Genomic DNA, 25,868 nt, shown 5'->3' on the forward strand with positions numbered 1-25,868 from the left:
GTCGTTTATTTCTCTGTGTGTCTTTCTCTAATTTTAATCCAAAAAATTTTTTTTCAGTTCCTTTTCCAGCAGATGGGGATGGTTGTGTGCTTTGTCAAGATCCACATCCGGCCATACATGGATGATATCTTCACACTAATCCGGGTGAGAGATTCATTCACACATTTTCCCACTGAAACAAAATATTTGGCCTCAAAAATGTGCATTTAATTAGGGATGCACTGTTCAGTATCGGTACCGGAATCTGATACTGTGCCCATGTACTTGTACTCGTACTCATACTCGTACTCGACTAAAATGCTCCAATACCAAAAACCTATACCACACAGTATGTGCAGAGTACAATGTTGTGTCCAGACAACAGAACAAACCGAGAGAGAGAGAGAGAGAGAGAGAGAGAGAGAGAGAGAGAGAGAAAAACTTCTGTTGCATACGCTTGATTGCTGATTACTCACTCAGCACACATGTCAGTTGGATTAAAACTAAATTGGACATGTAAAGTAAAAACTGTTACGTGATTTTTGTATAACGTTATTACAGGAAAATATGTGCTGTATGAAATTCATATTTCTATCTAAATTTAATTTAATTTCATCTACATTTCATTTCAATTCTATGAAGTTCATAGAATGAACAGTGAACAGAACAGTTTAACAGAAACACATTTTAGAGCGTATTATACAGTCTCCCGGTAGCCAGAAATGACAGAGATACTGCAACACACGCAACACCACAGATATGGCCCGCCAGCGATGAACAGTTAAGCATCTTTCTCCAGCAAGCAGACACGCAAACTGTCGCAAATGAAATTCAACATTCAGAGTCACATCCTGAAAGTTTGTTTTTATAATGTTCCCTGAATGCCATTTATAATGTTTTTTTTTTTTTTTTATATAACCTTCCCTGAAAGCCACATAATTTTCAACGTCCCTGCCATTACAGGTCTAATTGTTTTGAAAACTTCTGAATTTGAAAAATATCTTGTAACATAGTTGAAAAATTTGCCAACAAAGTGAACATGCGCAAATCGGTGGGCGGGCTAAAGAGGAAATGATGTAGAAGGAGGCATTGATCTTCTGCAGAGGCAGTCTTTCGTTACACTATGATGTAATAATGTGACAAAATCAGAAGCAAGTCGTTTTCTGAGCTAGGTTTCATTAAAAGCTGGACTAACAAGAAACAGAATATTTTTATAGAACAATGACCTCTTAAATGTCAAAAGATCAGAGAAAATTTTGATTTCTCAATTCATGACCCCTTTAAAAATGGTGACCACTATATTCTCTCACCAGTGCTGATGTCACCAGACTGTTGCGTTCAGTAATGTGAACTCTTTAATTTGCATATATCGTGTGAATTGAAGATCTGATTTGTGTTAAATGTGTGAGACACATTTATGTGGAAAAGTGTAAATGAAACCGTTTTATCTGTTTTAACGGATATCTGATTTATCTGATTAGTAAAAATACATTAAGTGACAAGTGTCAATAGGCCCCTAGAGTCTTTGACACCTTGTCCTTTTGTGGCTGTCTTAGTACTCAACAAGTAGAGAATATTGGGAGCTTTATGAAGTACTCGATTCACTCTTTCCACTTGCATAATCACAACTCCCAATTCCACATTTTTTTCACTGCTATTCATCATCGCTGTTGAACTTGCAATGCCACAGTACAAAAATAATTTAATTAATTTGCTAGTTATTTGTTAATTTATTTATTGTAATTAGTTTTTGAATGTTTTAACTGTGGGTAATGAGAGAAAAAAACTGCTGCGAAAAAACAATATTAATATATGCAGTAATATACTGACAACACAACTTTCTATTAAGTCGCTTTGTAAAAAGAATGATATAAGGAACATATAGCTCAATGTGTCTATTTTGCAAATGAATCACTTGATTATTTTTTTTAATGAACCGGTTTAACTGATTGGAGGCAGAATCAAAGCAGTCTGAATCATGGACAGGATTAGTTGGACCGCTAAATCGACTTGCTTCCCTAAATGCAATTAACCAAGAATCAGTGGTGTGAATACTGTCTAGACTGAGTCATACAGTTTTGGAGTTTTATTTGTTTGTATAAATAGTATTTTATTATTAAAAAAACAAAACATATTTCATAACATAACATAAAACTTGGGGGAGATGTTGGCCCCCACTGCAAAAACAAACTCATGTAGGGAACACTGGGATATGGTGTTTTTTCTTCTACAGGAATACTGGACTCCAAACAATCCCATGCAGAACACCATTATTTTGCTGATTGAGCAGATAGTGGTGGCTCTAGGTGGAGAATTCAAACTCTACCTGCCACAACTCATCCCACATATGCTGCGAGTCTTCATGCACGACAACAGCCCCGGACGTAGCGTCACCATTAAGGTAAACACATACACTGATATGAGTGTTAAAGTAGCAATGCTTCTTAATAGGTTTGGGGAATAATTGATTCACCAATGCATCAAAAATGTTCTAGATTGATACACATGGTATTGTTATTTGTTATTTAGTATTCATCTCTGCTTTTAATATGTGTATTTGTTCTTATTTTATTACTGACTTGTCTTTAATAATGTTTTAACTTTATCAGTTAGGCTAGTAGTTTTTGCTGTGGTATCAAAGTATTCAAGTGAGCTTTAAGTAATAAAAGAAAAGCAAAGTTACATTTACTACCCCCCCCCCCCATATATATATATATAAAGTGTCTCATTTTTAAAAGCAAAAACATTTTCTGTGAGCCCCTTACGCCTGTCAGTCAGAAGTCAAACAGTGTTGCCAGATTAGACAGAGAGTAAAACTTAAGCACTTCTCCTCACCCAGGCAGATGAAGAAAACAGTGCAGCATTTAAAGATCATTTCTGTTGATTGATATAACAGAGTTTACTGGTATTTTAGTTCTGATGTGTGAAATGGTATTTTAACAGTAAAAATATGGAATGCTGCTGCTTGTCTAAACACATTATGGATTTACCTAAAAAGTCAATATGGATATTTTATGGTACTTTACGGTAATTTAATGTGTGTAAGCACTCTATGTCTGCTGTCTGTGCCACCTGTTTCACATTATTTCAATATGTGCTGAGTTCACCTTCGGGTGTCAGATGATCTCATCTAAACCTTGCGCTCCTCTGACGACCAACAAACCTTCCCCTCTGTCTGTATTTAGGTAATCTGATAACCTGTATTTCAGAACAGTTTAGGAGGCATCCTTTTTGTATTCACAGACTAGTGAATATCCACGGACTAAACGGTATATTAAAAAAAAAAGTTTTACTTTCTGTTATTTATAGTATCTTTCTCATATACCATCGTCATTCTGTACATTAGTGTTTATTTCATGTAAAGAAGTCTTGGAATATCTAATAAATATTTTTACTCAATGAACATTGCAAACTTCTGCTAATCCAGTTGTTAGATTCTCTGAAGTGTGCATATTGTACAAAAGTATGTGTAATTGTGCATGACAGTCCATCTGTGTGAATTCAGTGGGGTCAGGAGAGTTCTGTCAACAATTCTATGGGGTTATTATTGTTGCATTATTCCTAATAAATAGATTGAGATTCACAAACAAATGTAAAGAGATTCACAAAAAATGATCAAATTCACAAATAAATAGATTAAGATCCACAAATAAATGTAAAGAGTTTCACAAAAAATTATAAAACTCACAAATAAATCAAATGAGATTTGCAAATAAAAATATATATTTACAAATGTGTTTTATGTCACAAACACAACTCTGCCTGGCATTTATTTGTGAACCGCTTTTCTGTGCACCCATTTTCAAGGGTGCAAATATCTTCAAAATGAATCAGATTCAGTTACCGCCTGGAGTGTAAAGTCTAACGTGATTGGTTGTAGCGAGAACGTGCTACGATTGGTCAGCTCAATGTGGCCGTTATCTGACGGGCTTGAGAAAATGGTGGGTGGAGTCCACTTATTTGTGGATTTGTCTGCACGTCGACGCAAGAAGTGGTTCAAAATCCACAGATGCATGAGGGGATTTACAAATGCACAAGAAGCAATTCACAAATGTGTGCAGCAATTTACAAATGCACAGAAAACGGTTCACAAATAAATGCCAGAGTTGTGTTTGTGACATAAAACACATTTGTAAATATATATATATATTTTGCAAATCTCATTTTATTTATTTGTGAGTTTTATACATTTTTGTGACTCTCTTTACATTTGTTTGTGAATCTCAATCTATTTATTTGGAATAATGCAACAATTCTAACCCCAATTTTGGACAAACATGTTATTTAAAATAAATATAATTATCATTGCAGCATGCGTTATTTACTCTCTATAATTAAATAGTATATTTATATCGGCCTTCTTCCACTCTAAGAGATTGGAATATCAAGATATCAGTATCTCCACCAGAAACTGCATATTGGTTGACCACTATCACTGATGAATTTGATTATAGATGAAGTGTAATGTAACTAGCAGATGTACAGTACTAGAAAATAATTTTATACTAAAATGATTATGCAGACAATGCTTCAGACTCATGTATTCCAGACATGTAATATAAATAAATAGATACATGCATACATACATGCATATAATCCCCTTTCACATTTAAAAAAAGTCAATGAATATCCAGAGCTCCTTCATCATTAGACATCTTCTCTGCCAGTTTTCAGCTCCTGACAGATGTGTGTAGCTCCAGGCCAAACCCACAAATCCCACTCAAGTAATTCAGTAATTCCTACATCCACATGAGTCTTCTCTCTGCACGCCTGTAGAGCCCATAACTACCGTCTGCATCACTGGGAGCAGTGAGGTCACCCTAAAGGAGCTCCTAACTGCCTACCAGTTGTTATGGGCCGAATAATAAAACAAAAGCTCAGTCATTCATGTGAGCTGCGCTGGCAAGATTTTGACCTTAGGGGCAATATTTTGTTTTTAAAAAAAAAAGGGAAAAAAGGGTTTATTCTGAAGATGGCCTCCTTATAGCCATTTCTCTTTTTGAATCTTTTTTTTTTTTTTTATAAACCTGTTTGCTGTTTTGTTTTAGTGACTGCTGATGGAAAAGTATCTTCAAGTCACATTTCATATCAATATGGAAATTTGTTGTAAATTAAGTTTTAAGTAAATTAAGTTTTTTAGTACTGGTTTGTAGCGTCCATTCACAAAATGAGGTAAGCTTGTTAGAAGTTGTGTGACATCCGTGACGTAGAACTGACCTTCCACTAAACCTTACTCACTGTAGTTACTGTTTCTAATGCTGTTAAGCTTTCCTATTAGTACTTGTTCGCTTCTTGTGTTCCTCATTTGTGGATAAAAGATAAAGAAATTTGTGATTAGTGGTTTGGTATAGGGTTCAAACAAATGCTTTAATGTGTTCATTGTGATGTAGATGACTCTTAAATTTTTTTAAACAAATTTCTATAATGGATTTATATATCATGGTTTACTGTGTGCCAAGTGCTATGTATATAGCACAATATATAATGCACAATACTCTGATGTATTTAACTTTTTTTCCAGAGATGTACTGTTTGTCTTGATGCACAGTTTTCTTCCTTCTGTGTCCTAGTTGCTCATGGCCATCCAGCTGTTTGGAGCTAACCTGGATGACTACCTCCACCTACTGCTGCCTCCCGTAGTTAAACTGTTCGATGCCCCCGATGTCCCCCTGCAGGCCCGCAAGTCAGTGTGAAAATCTTCTGCTCTGTTCAAGCTCTTTTTAAACAAGTGTTATTCAAACCAGTGAAGTAGTGAAAGTAAACATACGCTACTGTATATGTTGCTACAGTAGTTGGTATGAAATGTGGAAAACAGTGTTTTTTGTTTTGTTTTGTTTTTTACTTAATTTGCTATACTATCTATGAAAGTATCAACAAGTCTCAACTTCAGGTCAACATGAACCGCTATTTGCAACCCATGTTATTACTGTGATAGGAAATTTTTGCAAGTTAAACAGAATATGTTGATTCCAAGAATGTAGGGCGACTAGGCTTGATTTTAATTATTAGGGAATTGGTGGGATGGTAAAAAGAAAAAAGAAAGGCTGTTTCTTACCAGATTGGAGCCACACCTGAATTAAATAGTTAATTAAAGATTAATTAAGAAATGCCTTAATAGTTATTTTGCTGTTTGTGAAAAAAAAAAAAAGTAAATTTGTTTCAGGTATTTTTTTGTTTTTGTTTTTTTGAATAATGTTCACTGAATGAGATCAAGAACATATATTGAAGTAAATGTGTTTAATTTTGATTTCATGTTGACTTAAATGTGGGCATAGGTCATTTGAGGTAGTGAGAGTGTTTTCGCAGCAGTGGTAAGAACGAATGTGAATCAGGTAACCCCAGAGTCTATGAATACAGGATCACATTAACAAAGTGGCTTTGGCCAGCTTTTACTCTGCTAATACTCTCAGTAAAACGTTTTTTACAGACAAGAATCTGTATTGTTTTACTGAATAAGTACTGGGCTGAGTTTAAGAAAGAATTTTGAAGAGAAAGGTAGACGGATTGTATTTTATTAATGTGCTTGATTTTGTTGGCTGCACCACAGTGCGGGTGTGTTGGTTTGGAAACTCGGTTTTAAAACCTCAAACAATTAACTAGATCGTGTCTCCTTTACTGATACAAATATTTTTTTAAAAGCTATTCGGCTGCCAATGGCAATATAGAGAGCATGGTCCTGAAAAAAAATCAGGCTCAAATTTTTAACACAACTTGTTTCGATTTATGGCTTTGATTTTCTCAGCTTTAGAGTAAAACATGTTTTTGAAAATATAAATATATTTCATATAAAAATTGAAAATAGTATTTTTGCACATTTTTCATAACAATAAATGTAAAATTGAAAAAAGTTCACTTTTAAAAACTTTTTCACTTCAGCAATAATCTGCAAAGTGTCGTCTTTGAAAAGAGATCAAACTTAAGTCTGTACTCTAGCATTCAAGATTTACGGCACTTTATTTGTACTTTTGCACTTTGGACAGTAAAATCTCTTTTTTCTTATTTTTGATTTCCTTTTGGATCTACACACCACAAGAAGATATTACTCCTCAGTTTGGAACTAATGTTTGGCACTACGCCTTTCTATCCTCTTGTTTTGACAGTTTAAGTTGGAAATTAAATTTTCAGGTCTATGCTCAAAAAGTGAATAAATGGATTATAAATATATAAATATAATTTAGTACCATAAAAATAATAAATAAAAAAACATTATCGGACTAAAATATAGAACATTAATTTCATTGAAATAAAAAATATATATATTTCGGTCATTTTTGACCAACACGCAAAGAGGGTTAAACACTTATTTTTGTCATTTGACTTAATTTGTTTTTGTTTTGTTTTTCATAAAAATGTCTGATGTCTGTGAACAAGATTGTTGGTAAATTTTGAAACCAACATTTGGTGAAATGTTCACTTTTGTAAATCAGCCAAGACAACATGGTTTTCTGCTACCAGTATTTTTAAAATGTCTAAATATTGGCCGATATATCAGTCTATTACTTGTTATTTTACAATTTATTAACAAAATGTGACAAAATGCCAATAAATGTTTTAATGAACATTTGGTTGTTTTATTTTTGGTGTTTAGGGTTGCCTTGGAGACTTTAGATCGCCTGACTGAGTCTTTAGACTTCACGGATTATGCTTCCAGAATTATTCACCCCATTGTGCGTGCACTCGACGTTACTCCAGAGCTGCGGAGCACCTCCATGGACACGCTGTCCTCATTAGTCTTTCAGCTTGGCAAAAAGGTACAATCTTAAAGCCTATTTCAAGTCTGGGGAGTGGATCTGTAATGCTGTCCTCATCGTTTGGAAATAAACTATTAAACTTTTTTTGCCATAATTCTCATATTTATATGTCATTAACTGATGTTCTGAAGTAGCCTTCTAAGTATTCCCTAGTGTCTCGCTAATGCACAAAGACGTTTCCAATCAGAGAGAGGGATGAGGTCATTGCTTTAACCATTCCTCTTAAAACCCTCTTAAAATTACCAGTCAACATGTGGCCACCATGAGCACCAGGCACAAGTTCTGATTCCTTTGATCACTGCTGGCCACAATCCTCAGTTTCCTGTGTTAGAGGAACAACACTTTATTTGTGTACTTCCTAGTTGATGGGGTTTAGTCACATGTATACACATGTGCACTCATTCACTCCCAATACTCAAAAGCTTTTTAGTCTAAATAAATCCAGTATGCGTTTCCTCCTCTTCATGTGAGAAGTGCTGCCACCAAGTTGATGCTAAAATAAAAAGAAGTAACAATACAAATATTTCTACAATGCTAGTACTGAGTATAATGACTTAAATCAGTACACATGTGGTACTTCTTTTTTTCTTTGTTTTTAGTTGTTGTTTTTTTACTGGCTGTTAATTTGTCTTGAATAATTACTTAAAAACATGAAGCAGTGTTTACTTAATAGATCAATACTTGAAGGTTTTGTAATTGTTTTAATTTCATTTGTTAAAATTTATATTAATATTGAACTAAATAAATTAGTATGTTTCATAGCATAATAGTTGTGCAGTGTTGACATGAATATTAGTATTAAAAATATTTTTTCTGCATATTTCTTTCACAGTACCAGATCTTCATTCCTATGGTTAATAAAGTGATGTTGAAACATCGCATCAATCACCAGCGCTACGATGTGCTCATCTGTCGAATTGTCAAGGTCAGCATCCTACCCTCTCCACGTCTGTGGATATAATATTTCTTTGCAAAAAAAACCCAAAAAACAAATTCTACATAAACTAGGTCCCTGATGACTATTCAGTCACGTTCTTGTTCGAAGAACTTGTCTGAAACAAACCAGCTCTTGTGTTCTGATGGAGAAGCCTGCCTCCGTTTCCTGAATTTGGCCCCCTGTGTGAACCACCACTCATTCTTTGCTAGTGAACCCAGACTTCCTGTTCCAGCACGTGGCCTCTTGGCATCCATATCCAATCTTGTCTTTGGCTTTGAGATGTATGGTTTTTCCTACTGGCATAGAATTACCAACACGTAATGCTGGTGTAAAAGAAAGGTTCTTGCCCCTCTTTCAAGAAGTGTTTTATGTAAGGAACAATTGAAGAAAGGCCGTTAAATTATTAGAAAATTATACGCACCCGAGGTGTAAATAAGGTCAATTATTCAGCTTATACTATGCCTACGACACATTGTTCAGATGTTTTATTTCAAGACATTTGTTAGGTTTTTGTCCTTAAAACGCTTTTGTGTGTTAGTCTAATTACTTATGCATCTCATTTCAAGCCTCCATTGCTAACTCCAAAACATAATTTTAGAGCTAGTAATGGAGACTTAATCCATTAATATGCAGAATAATGCAGTTATTAGAGAGAGAGAGATCTCTAATAAGTGTGTGTGAATTACCTCAGTCTGTGCAGCTCTTAACAGTGTTCGGCAGCAGCGTCTCTACTAATAGCAAAGCTGTAAGTCTTCGTGTAGCTTTTCAGTTGCGAAACTTTTTATTTATTTATAAAGTCCCGGGGCAGAGCTGACACGAAGTATATGTGTTAGTTTTTGTCATCATTGTCTTATTTGTTATATTTATTTGCTTTTATTGGGTTTTGGTTCTTTTAGCTTTTGTAGGCTGTAAAGACCTTTGAAATAACTGAAATAATTTGGCGAAGTGAAATGAAACTGTAATGCGGTCAAGCCCTTCCTGGAACTACTTTAGCCGTGTGTTTCCAGGAAAATAATTGCACACCTTAGAATGTTCGTCAGCCTATCAGAGTCAAGTATTCAACAGCCCCGCAGTATAATTGCAAATATATTTCTGCCTCCTTTTGCCAACAAAACCTAAATAGTTGGTGTCCCATTATTTTTTTAAAGGATGAAGGCACAGATTTGATTATAGATGACTATTCATATGTTTGAAATGTTTGATGTGTAAAATCAGTATAACATGAAAATGTTTGTTTGCTGTTGAATTATTATTATTATTATTATTATTATTATTATTATTATTTTTTACTTTTTTTTGAATGAGGGAAATTGAATGAAAGAGTTTTATTCTTTTTAATTATTTTTTTATGCATGTTGCTAGTAAATGATCGCACAAATCAGTGGTCAGTAGACCTTTTGTTAAAAAATTATGAACATTTGACTATATTTAGACTTTCAAGACCTACATGTCCCTTATTTGTGGAAAGTTTTGGGCATTTAGGTTTTTTCAAGCTGACACAAATGTAGATTTGTGCGCGTGTTTGATTTATCTTTGCTGACCTGTGTGTCTCTTTCTCAGGGCTATACTTTGGCGGAAGAAGAAGAGGACCCTTTAATATTTCAGCATAGACAATTACGTGGTAATCAAAGTGACACTCTGGTTAGTAACCCGGTCGAATCAGGACCCATGAAGAAACTGCACGTCAGCACAACTGCTCTGCAGAAGGTTTGTAGAATGATGTGTTAACATTTGCATGTGCCATTAATAGATTGGTATTAATGTAGATATTGAAGCAGACCAGTCTATTAATATCAGACATTCTGATCTCAATAAAATCAACTTCGACTCTACTGTTGGAAATCTGAATATATTATCTAGTTTATAATGTCCTCATTCACCAAAAAATTCTTTTTTTTAAACAAAATAGTATTGTTTGTGGTGTATTGGTTAAATGATTCCTCATTTATCACATATTGAATTGATGAAATTTAATCACACTGTCTTTCATAAAATAAATTTGACTTGTTCCTAAGTTTGTAAAGAATGGGAAACCGTTTGCACTAGGAGGAAATGAGTCCCCTTAAAGGCATGCCCAGTATATTCATTAAACTCCTTTTTTGTATTTTGTATGGTTTGAAACATAGCTACATCTGTCTTCAACACCACACTTGATCTTTTTCAGACAGAGATTTGTCTTTCGGGGTACGCTGTTGAAGGGATTGTCTGTTCTCTCTGATTCATGAACTCATCATAATCATTTACATGTGTTGCATGAGTTGTCTTTCCACTATTCTCTCCACCATTACCTTCATTACTCAGTTTTCTGTTGCCTAAATATTGAACATTCACCCATGGACGGACTTTAGTGTCATGGCTTTTAATCTTAATGCATCCTTACTGAATAAAAGTACGTATTTCTTTAATTTATTTCCAAAAAATAAAGAAAAAATATATAACTGACCGCCTTTGAATGGTAGTGTATAAAGTTACAAAAGTTTTCTATTTCAGATAATTGCTGTTCTTTTGAATTTTATATTAATCAAAGAATCCTGAAACAAATGTGCACAGCTGTTTTCTACATTGATAATAATAATTAATGTTTCTTGAGCAGCAAATCATCATTTTAGAATGATTACTAAAGGATCATGTGACACTGAAGACTGAGTAATGATGCTGAAATTTCAGCCTTGCCATCACAGGAATAAATTGCATTGTAAAATATATTGAAATAGAAAAGTTATTTTAAATTGTAAAAGTATTTCACAATATTACTGCTTTAGCTGTATTTTGGATCAAAGAAATGCAGCCTTGGTGAGGAGAAGATACTATACTGTGTGTGTGTGTGTGTGTGTGTGTGTATATATATATATGAAGAGTTCAGATGCAAAAGCCTCTAAGTGCCATCTGAAATTTTCTTCTAGAATGATCATTTTTATCAAGCTCGTATATTTAAGTTAAATAATTTCACTTAAATGGCAAAGCAAATTAACTATTAATTGTCATTTCAGTGAAATTACTTAACTTAAATATACAAGCTTTATAAAAATGATCATTCCAGAAGAAAATTTCAGATGGCACTTAGAGGCTTTTGCATCTGAACTCTTCATATATATATATATATATATATTAGTATATATATATTAGTATATGCGTGTGTGTGAGTGAGTGAGTTCTGTGTATTTTAAATCTTAATTATGTACAATTACCTTTAAGACATGCTAACATCAAACTATTGTAATCAATTGTGAGTCAAATCTCCCCTGCACTTTATGTGAACAGATCCATTTTGTGTTGAAGTTGGAGTCTATATAGAGCATTTCAAATCAGTCACATATGCAGTTCCAGAAGGCAGCTCTCTGTCGTAGGCTTTGAGGCAGATAGCTAGAACAGAGCTCTCGTGGTTCTTTTATCTGTTTATTAGTCCTGTTTCTGCTATGTGCAGGCTTGGGGTGCAGCCAGAAAGGTGTCCAAAGATGACTGGCTGGAGTGGTTGAGACGTCTCAGTGTGGTCTTGCTAAAAGAATCATCCTCACCTGCCCTGCGCTCCTGCTGGTCTCTGGCGCAGACATATATACCACTCGCCAGGTAAACCTTCCCTCCTCTGTCTCTGTTCTTCTGTTAAAGTAACATTTCAGAAACCCATTATTTTTGTCGAATTTTTTTGTGCCTTAATTCTGGGAGTATGGTCTCTTTCGGCAAGAACCGCTAACTTGGACAGGAATGGGCTGTTTGGGACAGTTACATCTGTAATCATATCTGCAGTGATTGGTTGACAGTGTGACAGCAGAGTGCCGTCTTTGCTATATGTTGTTTGGACAATACCACAGAAAAAACATACGTAGACTATTGTATGGACATAACCCTGCATAATTATCAAAGCCTGTGTGTGCATTTTCTCTTTTCTGTAGGGATCTTTTTAATGCTGCATTCTTATCCTGCTGGTCAGAGCTGAGTGAAGACCAGCAGGATGAACTGATACGCAGTATTGAGCTTGCTCTGACTTCTCAGGATATTGCTGAGGTCACACAGACGCTGCTCAATCTTGCAGAATTCATGGAGCACAGCGATAAGGTCAGTAATAGGCATAACGTCTGATCCACATCGTACGTTTGGTCAAATAACTAACCCTACAAGCCAAGAAAGTAAAGGCTTTTTAAAACATCTGAAAATAAGGCATAAATACAGCATTTAAGTTAGGACACTTCTGTCCTGAAAAGAACATGCTTTCAATATCATTTGCAAATGAAAGCTACTGCTTAAAGATTTTTCTTTAAGAAAAAAAGAAAAGAAAAGAAAAAAACAACTAAATAATACTAATTAAAAAAACTAAATTTGAAACTAAATGCAAGATGTTTCTCAGGGTTCGTACAATTATGAAAAACTTGGAAAAGTCATGGAATTTCAAAATAGCAATTTTCAGGCCTGGAAAAGTTTTGGCAAAATAAATAAAGCCAGAAAGTTTTGGAAAAGTCTTAGAAATTAGTTTCAAAATATTTATAGAATAGAATATATGTTATAAATGAGAATGTTGGTTAAACAAACTACAATAACGTTCATTCAATCCATCTAACTGCCGCGTTCCATCAGATTTCGTTTTGCAGGGTTGAGCATTATAACCAATCACACATGTGGTTGAGCTTATGAATGTGAGGGCCAATCAGAGGCATTCAGATTAGTCATCGCTGAAACGAAGAGTTTTGTTCAGTGCACGCGCCCTCTGACTGAATTCTGAGTGAAAGAAATCGTGAATCCTCCCATCATAAACAACAAAGTGCAGATTCGATGTAAGAGATTCATGTCGTGCTGTAGTCAGCTTCTGTGATATTAACAGGAGTGTTTGTGAGAGTGCTTAAACTCGTGCTATACCAAAGTTATGGACAGCCTCATGTTTGGTCTGCTCCCTTTCTGTATACAGTTTATTCCAGTTAATATAGTTATTCATCATGCTGACAAGATTATGTGAAGTCTTTGTTTTCTAATGCGTAAAACGCATTAAAATAGATTGTTTTATCTCTGTAGCCAGAATATGATGTGCAGTTTCCCCAAACACAAATTTCATTAATTTTAATAATTAATAATCATTATTACAATATCAAGAGCATTAATTGACAATAATGACCCTGTAATGAGTTCCTGTTAATTTTATAATTTATGAGTAACATTAAACAATCTGTGTAAATAAACATTTATGCTATTTCAGATGCAGCTTCTGTTCCACCTTTGCAGTGTAAAGATGGCTTTTGGTAATGATAAAAATGTATTGGTAGGAGTCTATAGTATTCTGATTGATTTAAGTAACTGGTTAAATTTAAGCATTTGACATAAAAGCCAACGCAGGTAATCATAAAAATTGCCTGGAACCTGGAAATCAATTGCAAGGGCCCCCTTAATGGAAAAGTTAAAGGTCCCGTATTATGCCCCTTTTCACAAGATGTAAAATAAGTCTCTGATGTCCCCAGAGTGTGTATGTGAAGTTTCAGTTCAAAATTATTTTTTACAGCATGTTTAAATTGTCATTTTTTGGGGCACAGAAAAACGTGCTGTTTTAGTGTGTGCCCTTTAAATGCAAATAAGCTGCTGCTGGACGACCCAGGGGGCGGAGCTTCATGAGCTCGCGCTCAATCTGTCAGGACAATTTCATCTCACGGAATGATGATAATATCAGAAACTCTCAGTAACGGTGTTCATTTCGAGTCGGACAATAATGCCTACAGAGTCAGAGTGCTGTATAGAGATGAAACAGGTATAGTTTAGTAGTTTGATTACGGTTATTATAACGTATTTGTCATCTGCTTGTATGTATCCATTATTTATTAATAGCCTACAAGTCTGCTGTCTAAATGATGATCAAACATATACTGATGAGTTTAATAAAGTTTATTGTACATCACACAAAAGATGAAGCGTCAGTTTTACTTCAGAAAATCACCGTAAGAGCTGAGTAAACACAGTAAGTTATAAGAAGTGCGCAAGTAACATTACATAAACGAATTTCGGGGTTCAGGGAGAGTTCAGGGAGCATTCCTGTGGGCGGAGGTTAGTCAAAAAACGGTTCTAGTGACGTCATTAAAGAAGGAAGTAGAGGGATTTAGTCCAAACGGGCCGTTCGATGTAGGCGACTTCTGTTAAATAAAATATCTCGCTTGGCATTGAACTTTGAGCTTTATAATTTTACAGATATTATTTATGCTCTAACAACAACATTACACACTAACTAAAGTTTGAAACATGGGATCACGAAGAACGGGACCTTTAATTTCTGACCCTGGCATGGAGTAACGCCTGGCAGTTGCAGTTTGTACTGCAAATTGCAGAAATGAAAATATAATTTTGACTGTTTTTGATGAATTCAAAAAGGGACGTTATCTTGTTCATGATTGATGGTTATACAATGAGATTGATGGTAAATAGGAGGCAAAGCTGTTTCAAAATCTTAGTTACCAAATTTTGTATTCCAAAAGTTTGACTCTGGCACTGCCACCTTGTAAAGTTACTGTCAGGGTTACTGGACACTTTTATTTACTTATTTAACATTGTTGCATTCCATTGATGTATGTTAATCCTTTGCTACATAGTGGAGTTCTGAGTATTTTATCTAACCGTCTTTCTTGTGTGTCAGCGTTTATTTTGTATTAAACTACATAGCTTGTTGTTAATAAGTTAAAATATGCTGTGATTTGAAATTTGAACATGTATTTTTTATTCTTATTTTGCATGTATACATGCATTTCATGGAATGTTAGGTCATGAATATTTGCCTCAAAAGTTTATTGGTAGAAATGTTTACGAACCCTGATTTATGTATCCTATCCAGAGAGGTCATTCATGTTAAAAAAATATATATAATTTCTTTTTTACAGTACGAGTAAGCCTGAAAGGAGAACTACAGTTTGTTATTCTCCTGCGCATTTGGATGATTACATTTCTTTTCCATGTTTAGAATGATCTCATTGTGTTGAAGTCTGAATGAATGGTACATTTGTTCAGTTTTATTCCAGCATTTTCAGGGCTAGATGCTCTGTTTTGGCCTGTTTAATACACTATTCCATTCAGTTCTTCTCTTCTATATCTAAAATCTTTCTTTTCTGTATTTTGTCAGGGCCCACTTCCTTTGAGAGATGACAATGGGATTGTTCTGCTGGGGGAGAGAGCTGCTAAATGTCGGGCCTACGCAAAGGCCCTGCACTACAAGGAACTTGAGTTTCAAAAGGGCCCTTCACCGCTCATTTTAGAATCTCTGATCAGGTAGGAAACCTAAAGTATATCCCAATTTGTCCTCCAAAGAAGTAAGCTTCTCTGCCACATGTATAATCTAAACATTTTAGATTATATATGACATTTCCCAAATTGGCAAACATTCACTTTATGTCCTCTGCATGTTTGAAGAATGACTGTGTCAGACAGCACCTGAAAGCTCATACCATTGCTCTGTTATTTCAGTGTTATTGTTTTCAGTGTTTTTTCAGTTCAGGGTTCACACGCTTTTTGAAAGTATTTAAAAGTACTTTAATTTCTGATACATGGATTCAAGGACTGGAAAGAATGTGAAAACCAACGTAAGTCCTTGAAAATGCTTAAATTAAAATTGAACTAAATTTGTTACAGTTGCATTGGTGCTATTACAAAAATTGGCCTTTATGAGCTGCAATGCCAGAACAAAACACCTCTGCTGCCTCTACTGCTCGAGCGGATGTATCGTGATCACACGCAGGCAGCCCTGCATGATCAACGTTTGAGAAGTGTGGAGCTATTTAATTTACTATAATATACATTTATTCTAAAGTATTTTTATATATATTTTTACAGTCATTTTATGGTTTAGGATGTTAAACACTGTTCTCCCCCCTAATGCGGTATTAATTTTATTTGTGCAGATCTTGAAAAAGGTCTTAAAAGCCTAAAAATCAATTTTTAAACCCTGTAGATACCCTGTACTGGTCATTAACAAATAATTTAGAATATTTTTTAACAATTAACTTTTAACATTTGTTTAACAATTTCATTTAATTGCAAAATTCATGTATATAATATTCTCTCTATATTTTAATGTTTTAATCATGTAATGATTCAAAAAAAAGACCAGTGTGAAATAAATGTTAAAAGCAAGAATAAGAAAGCTGTAAACTGCATCTCTTGTTCAAACTCGCTCTCTCTTGTACACTGTACTCTCTCCTCATTGAGTTTTTAAAAAGGTCATATGCCCCTTAAAATTGATTTTATGGTTTAGGATGTAACCATAGGATGTAGGTTTAGGATGTAACCATAAACACTCTTCTCCCCCCAATGCGGTATTAATTTTATTTGTGCAGATCTTGAAAAAGATCTATTTTTAAACCCTGTAGATACCCTGTACAGGTCATTAACAAATAATTTAGAATATTTCGAATATTTTTTAACAATCTCGTTCAAACTCGCTCTCTCTTGTACACTGTACTCTCTCCTCGTTGATGCCTTAAAGTCCCCCTGTAGTCAATAATTTATCCCTTAAAAAATCATCTTCGATAATCAAAATTACATTTAAATATTTTTTCCTTGGAAAAATAATAATTTATGCCTTAAAATAGCTTGAATGTATCTCTTCACCTTTGCCTCATTTAGTATAAGCGGTTCTATGAATATACAAATTAGCCCCGTCTCCACTCACTCACACCAGCTCAGAGATTCACTTGTTGATGATCACACGTTGACGTGATTTGTTACAAGGTAGTTTGTGACGTCAGAAATGCCAGCAATTTCAAACAGCATTTTTGAGACTGCAGTTTTAAGGAGAAAATACTCAGCAATGGTGTTGACATGCATTTGTATATGGTTTGTCTTAAAGCATAATAAAAACACCACATAGACATATAAAGACATATAGACATTTGATACTGTCCAGATTAGCAGTAACAAAACCACCTTTATTGTCTTTGTTGTGCTTGATGTAAAATTAAAGGTGCTTTGTTGCTGTTTTTTTATTTAATTTGGTCCACCTTTGTCAAAATAATGCGTCTCTGAATTGGTGGTAAGGCGTATTCTCATGGAATTTCAAATACACTTTGAAGACTGAGCCGGTCCTGCTACTGATTGAGGTCTGTTTCTTGGGTCCTTGGTGGTGTTTGGTTTTGTTTGTTTTGTCAGTATAATATTATTTTGTGTGGCAGAATAAAGATGCTGAGCAATGCTGAGAACATTAGAGAAAAAGTCTAATTTGTTTTCTGTGACTTGTGATTGTGCTTGATTTATTTATTTTTTTATTTATTTTTAAATGATAACGATGTGATTATAGTAAAATAAGATGCAATGTTGTCTTTTGAAATTTACTTCTGGGTTTTATTGTTTTATTTTATATTTTACGAAAAATATCTGCAAGACAAGATTAATAAACACCTCATAAGGGTCATATTGGGTCTGCAATGACATGAGGGTAATCAAATGGTTAATGGTTCCTTTTCAACTTTTGTGCCTTTAAATATTTTTTTTATTCTGTAAGTGGCAGTGCTCATTTGCATATTGCTCTGGTACATTTTATTTTTTTCTGCGCATGATGATGATCAAATTTGCTTTGCATTTAAGTGTTAAACGGTGCTCTCTGTTGAACAAAATTTGTACATTTACAAGCACATAGTTTCTGCTTGGATGCTTCTCAAAGGGACTCTTCTGTGGCAAACCCCTTAACTGAAAAACTTTAAAGAAATATATTTTTTAAGAAACTAGATTATATGCAGAGTTTTTATCAGTATTTTTCCATACAGTTCCTGGAAGTGTAACCTCATCTGGACCTCACAAAATGCCCAGAGATTCTGCATCAGTTAAAATGATCATGTGGAATGTGCTCATGTTGACTCAGGTTTTGGGTATCTGTGCAAGGAATTAATGGATTTATGTTCTTAGTTTAATAGCTGTGGTGGTTTCTTGATGAGTTTTCACCCTTTACCTTTACCTTTGCTGGTTGCTCATTATTAGCTTTTTCCATGTAATCTATATTTATTTTTGTGTTTGCCCTTTGAAGGTTTATGGCCATGCTATCTGCATAACCAAAGTGCTTGCTCCATTTTATTTCGCCTGTTATAGTAGTGTGAACTGATCTTGACAAAGTCAAATGGATAGGGTGGCCATTCTTGAAGGTCCAGACAAGTACTTTTAGTACTCCTAATTAGGGACAATCTCACTGTTGTTTTGTAAAGTTTTGTGTATTTTGTTGTTTTTTTCATGTTTGTCACTACTAATTTTGACTATGTGTTAGTTCATTTTGCACTAATGCAGACACAATAGACATAACAAAAATGTTTTTTTTTTAAATACAATTTATTAATCATTCAGTATTTTTCTATTTACAGTTCATTTACTCTACCAGTGAATTTACCGTAATGCTTCTGAACTGTCAAATTGTTTATAATTTTACAAAAATCTAACATATTTTCTGACTGACTTACATCAGCTTGTTGCTAAGTCTTGCTGTACCTAATGATCATGTGCATAAAATCCTCTAGAAAAGGCTAAAGAAAATAAAAATATTTAAGAGATAAATACCTTGTATAAAATGCAATTTACAATCAAACATCTTTTTTCACATACTCAAAACTCTGTTTTACAAATGCATTTCCCCTGAAATGTTTGCCCAGTTTAAGCTGTAGATTATGTTGACCCAAGGTTTAGTGGTGAGGAGGAACATACGTTTGGTTTTGGAAAGTTTTTACGGTACAAAGCTCTGGGGCCGGATCTTCATCTCGACTCGTTTCAGTGAGTAGTTTGGTCCTTGCCATCCATACCAAGAGATGCCATCTTGATTATTTGAATGTGACCCATAGCGGTGAAACACACCATTCAGATTGGAGTCAGTGCAGCAGTTGTACCAGTATCCACCTGTGAAATAAAGCTGTTAAGGTTAAAACATGAAGGTCATTAGCACAGCAGAAACATGTCTGGTGGGTGTTTCTTTTTACCTTTGCGCAGTTGTGCGCAGTTGTCCACACACTTGTCATTGTCTTTGTTCTTAGTGCTGAAGTTGGTATTATTGTGGTAACGCAGAGAATCACCAGCGTTTCCGCTGTAGTTGGCAATGAAAAGCTTGTAGCTGTTCATCTCATTGCTCACTGTGAAGAAGCCGTATTCAGCGTAGCGTTTCTTACCCTCCCAGTTCTAGCAGAATATAAAAAGAATGTGTCATTTAATGTGTCGTGCTTTAAGCATTATTCATGGATTAATATTCCTTAATGAGGATCACCTTTAATGAGGATGAAGTGTTACTTTGTGTTGATTCCACTTTAATTCTAATGTTGTGCTTGGTGCATACTTGCCTCCATCTCTATTCTCAGCACTGTGGGTTGTCTGGTCAGACGGAAGATGTGTTCATTGCCAAGCCAGAAGTCACCACGGATTGTACCAAAACCATTCTTGTACTGCTTCCAGTCACGGTTGAAGCTTGTCAGACCAATCTTGCGCCTCTGAATGACAGTCCAGCCACCACCATTGTTTTCCATGTCACAATATACCTGAAGAAACAATCTGGGGATCAATGACAAATCTTCTTCTAAATTGAAGTCGCTTCTTGTATGAAGACTATGATTCAGACTTACATTTAGTTCAGGTGTTCCAAGGATGTCATCTTTTGGTAGTTTATACTCTCCAGAAATTTTGTAGTTTCTGCTGTATAGGGATGCGCAATCATAGATTGCATCTAAGGGAGGGAGAATTCCTTAGTTTAGGGTCTCATAGACCAGGTGCTTTTGAAAAACAAAGGATTTAAACCTAATGGGATCCATCAGGATCCACCTTCAAACCAACTGAAGAATCTTAATTTAGTGTGCACTCCTGCTGACTTTAGGCTATGTGTCTCTGTGAAACTAGCACATTCCTAACAAAGCTTCACTGTGTGTGCGGTTGCTGCTAGTAAAAAGGAAACAGCGTGACAAATAATTAATTGGATATAAAACTACAGGTTTTTCTGGTTTGAAAGATAAAGTCTAAAGTCTAATAGTTTTGAAGGAAAAATGCTCCTTTGTTCTTGTGGGTTCAGAGTAAGAAGCCCACATTACCTGCTGTGACTTGGCTACTGTTGGAAAGCCAGACATTCCTGCACAAGGTAACCTGTATTATTACCTACTAATTACCTCCAACTGCTGCCCAGACATTTCACAGCTTGGGTACAACTATGTTAAAGTTTCTCCAAATGAAACGTGTGTCTGAAAAATTCCATTTAAATACATTAAAGCATTCTGTCCAGATAAAACTACACAAACCTTTGTTTTTATTTTCCTCTGAGTTTCTTGTCTTTACAGTACACTACACTTTTCTGTAATCTTGATGCTTACTGGATTGTGTACCATGATAATAGAGCTGTTATTCTTCATTCCAAAGTAGAGGTCTGCTTCCATAGTAGAATTTGGAAATGTAGTTTTGCAGGGAATTCAGAAATAGCCCTCTATTACCCAACAGTGTGGAGAGAGTTGGAGAGTTGTGAATGGCTGCCAATGTAATTTAAATTAAATTAAATGGTCTAAATGAAGAGAATAGTACAACAACAGTCTTTTGCTATTTCTTGCTTGATTTTGCCTTATTTTTATAATGAATAATGCCTGGTTAATGAACATACAGGGAATGAACTTGTACATAGAATGATTGCCCATATTTACAATCTTTCTTTAACATAGCAAATCTCAAATTCTAAGTAGGTGGGCTACATTATCCCGTGACTTTAGAGGACAATCACTGACACTCTGAGGTATGTCAACAACCAGCATATGTGACCTGTGACCCTGCAGAGAGTAGAATAACACATGGTGTGTGCTTGGAAAAAAAAGTCTTCCAAGCAAATGTTGAGTTGTCTGTGTCAAGACTCACCTGAAGTGCTCTGCTGTGGGGCAGACTGGGCTGCCTGCATTTGCATGATTTCAATCCGATTGTAGATTTCTGAATATTTGCTCTCGGCCTCTGTGACACGGGCCTCTTGCTGCTGGTTGAGCTTTTCCATGTCCATCATCTGCCGCACAACCTTCATAAGATCAGACTCCTGTTTCTTGTTCATTTCTTCCAACATACTGCTCAGATTGGCCACCTGGACCTTCAGGGAGCGCACCTCATCGCAGCATTGTGCTGGTTTTGCCTGTTTGGTTGTTGCCAAGTTCTTCTTGAAGTCACCCTGAGCCACCGCGTGACCCAGGACTAGAAGTAAAAGAGCCAGTGCTGTAGCCGTCATCTTCATGCTTTTCATTATTCTTATGTGTGGAGAAAGTTTGAGTGCTCTTGCTTTGAGGAAGATGTTGATCGATCCTAGCTGTGTTGCTCTTTTGAATGTTTGTCAGATTATAGTGACACAGGAAAAATGTAAGAAGAACTCTTTAGAATGAAGTGTAGAACTGTAGAATATTTTCCAGGCAAGTCTCTTCAGTTCAGAATCAAATGTCTGCTCACACTGAGGGCCTGCAGCGGATGCAGCTTAAATATTTTTTCACGTGTGCTGTGCCCTCCCCTTTTGCTCAGGCCCACAGTCATTGACCCCCCCCCCCCCCACCACCACCACCACTCGGCCCTCCCCACCCTCTCCCCCTTGCAAAAAAAAATTCCTCCGCTTTTTGTCTGGTCCCACCCGTCAACACGTGTGCAATGCACCTCACAATGCTTCCATTCTGCACAAGCAGAGTTTGTTTGTAAACTGAAGATTGCATGAAGACTCTTTGTTCTGTAAAGGTCATACACTGTCTTATATTCTGACCTTTTCTTTTAAAGAAAAGTAGTTTTCTGTGTGACATCCTCTTATCATTTTTGTGAGACTTGTGAGAGGAAGATGTGCTTCCATTCTTTTAATTTTTAATTTTGTACTTAAAACTTGTAATAATTGGAGTAAGTGCTAGATAACTTGAGATGCTATTATATTTTAAAAATTAGATTTAAAATAGTGGTTCCTTAACTTTTTTCAGGTGATATACCACAATAAATCGGACCGCTTAATTTTCCAATTGACATCCTTGTCATCAATCCTGTCTTGAGCCACGATCCATACTTTTGCTGAAACTGCTGTTTTGTTATTGTAAAGCCAAGTTGGTTTTATTTGTATAGGGCTTATAATTAATTATAAATATAACAACTTCTTATGCTTATAACTTATAATTTCAAAAGAGCTTTACAGACAATCATGATGTTAATGTTTATAATATCTTAATATCTTTATGCCATGTAGAGATTTCAGTATAATGTACCAGAGCACTATACTTCAGACTAAATTATCTAACTATTCACTGATTAAAAAAGTTAGACACGTAACTTTCAGTTAAATTAAGGCAAGACCCCGGAAACCTCTTTTCATAAAATGAGTTAATGGATACCTCAACATTCTATTTGTTAATTTATTCCTTTTCTTAGTTTGCTTATTACTTGTACTAATGTGACCAATTTAACTTTCGCCATTCTCTCTTTTTCATATGTGTTGGTGTAGATTTTCAATTAAATAATATTAAACCCCAGAGTAGACTGACGAATGAAACCATACTATGTTCTGCACTGTTTTTAACTATATTTGACTCAACAATTCCTAGAGCCACCATCAAGGGATCTAAATCAATAAGCCTATGCAGTATTCTTGACAAAAACACTGTTCTGGGTTATTGAAAACATATTGTATGAGCTAACGATGCTGGTGCAAGCCACATTACACAAAGGGGCTGCATCTGGAAATATCCTTGAGTTTTTGTTTAGACTTATGTAACCAATGTATTACTATCAATTGTATGAGGCCATGTCTTGCACACACTGATGAGCTATGCAGTATCTGTTTAATGACTACCCTTTGCAATCTCAAATCCTAAATCATCCTCCCAGGCAGATTTTAAGTGTTCTAAAGTTGATGTACTTATCAACTGAAATAGCTTCTCATATATGATATACCTCCTTTATTGTGGGGATTATGCATAAGTATAATTTCCATTTATATATTAGTTTGGAGAGTTAAGATAGAATGCAAGTTTTTTTTTTTTTTTTTTTTTTTTTTTTTTTTTTTATGTCACAGAGGTATGTATTTATTTTGTACCTGCTCAAATGATGGAAATACTTTATCAATAAATATGTCTGTAAAACTATGAATTCATTTTTCAAACCAATAATCAAATATTGTATTCTTAAATTAGGGAGCAAACAAGTGATTTTGATGACAGGGCTTTGGAGAGAATCCTGAGTTGTCCCGTGAGATATTTAGCGTGCTAAATTAGTTGTGGTAAACGAAAGCCCAAGCATGCTTGCTTGACGTGCAAGAACCAATGAGGTTTGTTCTCATGTGTCAAGCAAGAACGGTTGATCTTCTGTTTATGTTTGCTGATCAATGTTTATATGTGAATAAAAGCTTTGTTCTTTATTTTATTACTGACTTTTCACTTAACCTTTATGAAGCAGTGTTTGCTTATTAATATGTATAAAAAGGCTGTATTCCAAATTAATGTATTATTTACTTAAAATTATTATTAACGTTAATAATTTACATTTAATTTAATACATTTTTTAAACCGTTAAAAAATATGCTATGGTCGCATTACAGAGAACCATGAAATTTTACTGATATTGGTACCGAGTCTACCGACTACTGAAATTTTGGTATCGTGACAACACTGATCACAGGTTGATGTTCCCTCTGGTTCAGACAACAAAAGAAAACAGATGTCAGGGAGCTGACTCCAAAAAAAAAAAAAAAAAAAAACACTTATAGACAAAACATGCTCTTCTAGCAGTAATGATACTCTTGAGAGAGTGTTAGGAAGCTGTTTACGATGTCATACTGCTGTGTGAGTCTGCAAAAGTCTGGTGAAAGTATGCACAAGAGGCAAATGGCAAAACATCTTAGACAGGGTCTTTGCATGCAAGCTTTTTTTTATTGTTTTTATTGTGTGTCTTTACCCTTTTTCACCTGTTTCATAATGAGCTATATGTACACATCTACACACTGTGTGTACATAACAGGATTATCAATTTCATTAAAATTTGTATACTGGTGTAAGTTTTTTAAAAGAGTAAAGTAGATTTGTTTTTGAATATATTTTATTGCAGAAAATATTCAGGAATGTGCTCCACAACTCAAAGGTACTATTAGCACAGCTGAAGTCAATGAGGATGTTGTCTGATTGCCATAGGCCACAGCCAGGCATCCAGATGTTTTCCCAGCAGTTTTGGTGAGCTTCGGACTTTTGTGAGACCCCAAGTGTCTGCTAATTAGCGTTCTTCAGTACCCCTGAAATGCTGAAATGTACTCAGGTTGAAGAGCTGCATTTTTATCAGGCTATCCAGCTATCTGCCTCTGAAGCTGAAAAGAACTTTCATTTTTACAAAACCTGTTGCTAAAGCACTTAATTGTTTGGCTCAAAATGTGTTCTTCAAACTAACAAAACTTATCCTTAACTCATCAAAACTAAACTTAAAGGGGACCTATTATACAAGATGTAAAATAAGTCTCTAATGTCACCAATGTGAAGTTATATGAAGTTTTAGCTCAAAATACCCCACAGATAATTTTTTATAGCGTGTTAAAATTGCCATTTTGGGGGTGTACAAAAACGCATTTTTGTGTGTGTCCCTTTAAATGCAAATGAGCTGGTGCTCCCAGCCCGCAACAACAAAGCAGGGCAATCTTATGCACTGAAAATGTCAGAAACGGTCAGTAGCTGTGTTCAGCCTTACAGATGGTAGCCAACCAGAATGCCTATTACCGCCGCGGCAAAAATAAACCAGTCGCATTTCAAAGTCATTCGCGAAATGACCGCCAGGTGGCGCAAAGGGATATTGTGCAAAACAGCAGCAATTGCTGCATTTTTTTCAATTGCCGTAAGTGGGGTTAATGTCAATTAACAGTAAGGATGAAATACTACAACTATGGTAAACAGAATAGAACATTTTATAAGGCCAGAAAAATAGAATAACAAGTTAAAAATAGAGACGATAACAATATAACCTATATTTCATATTGTAGGCCTAGACGTCGGTGGGCGACAAGCCTATTCCCCGGGGAGCAGTGCGATTTAAAAAAAAAAAAAAAAACACACAAAAAACTCCCCACAAAAACAAATTTAATACCAAAAATAACAAACAAAAGTAAATTATGAGCAATGAAGCTGATTATTTGTACTATGCTATTGAAGAATGAGACGAATGAAGAGCGCTTCTCGCTCGTGTGAGCGAACACACATTGGAGCGTTTGGGCATTTCGCAATGAGTAAATTCATGGACAAGTGGTAGAACTTACGTTTCGATCATTTAGATGA

At 35.2% G+C, this 25,868-nt stretch overlaps 2 protein-coding genes across 2 annotated transcripts in view; one reads left to right on the forward strand and one right to left on the reverse strand.

The window, feature by feature from the left end:
* Positions 1–25,868, forward strand: part of mtor (mechanistic target of rapamycin kinase) — a 224,863-nt gene that overhangs the window by 57,748 nt on the left and 141,247 nt on the right. Inside the window, exons 20-28 of the mRNA XM_084138801.1 lie at positions 58–144; positions 2,213–2,380; positions 5,550–5,662; positions 7,568–7,730; positions 8,563–8,655; positions 10,228–10,374; positions 12,092–12,234; positions 12,558–12,720; positions 15,749–15,894. Of these exons, the coding sequence (XP_083994927.1) occupies positions 58–144; positions 2,213–2,380; positions 5,550–5,662; positions 7,568–7,730; positions 8,563–8,655; positions 10,228–10,374; positions 12,092–12,234; positions 12,558–12,720; positions 15,749–15,894 (1,223 nt within the window). The remainder of the gene's footprint in view (positions 1–57; positions 145–2,212; positions 2,381–5,549; positions 5,663–7,567; positions 7,731–8,562; positions 8,656–10,227; positions 10,375–12,091; positions 12,235–12,557; positions 12,721–15,748; positions 15,895–25,868) is intronic.
* On the reverse strand, positions 18,928–22,086 carry angptl7 (angiopoietin-like 7). The gene is made up of 5 exons (XM_084086415.1): positions 21,472–22,086; positions 20,208–20,308; positions 19,929–20,123; positions 19,575–19,770; positions 18,928–19,494 (listed from the first exon to the last, which is right to left on the reverse strand). The coding sequence occupies exons 1-5, from the start codon at positions 21,839–21,841 to the stop codon at positions 19,325–19,327; spliced, it is 1,032 nt and encodes a 343-aa protein (XP_083942541.1). The 5' UTR covers positions 21,842–22,086; the 3' UTR covers positions 18,928–19,324.

This window comes from Abramis brama (assembly GCF_963993115.1).
Source record: "Abramis brama genome assembly, chromosome: 16".
NCBI classification, from domain to species: Eukaryota; Metazoa; Chordata; class Actinopteri; order Cypriniformes; family Leuciscidae; genus Abramis; species Abramis brama.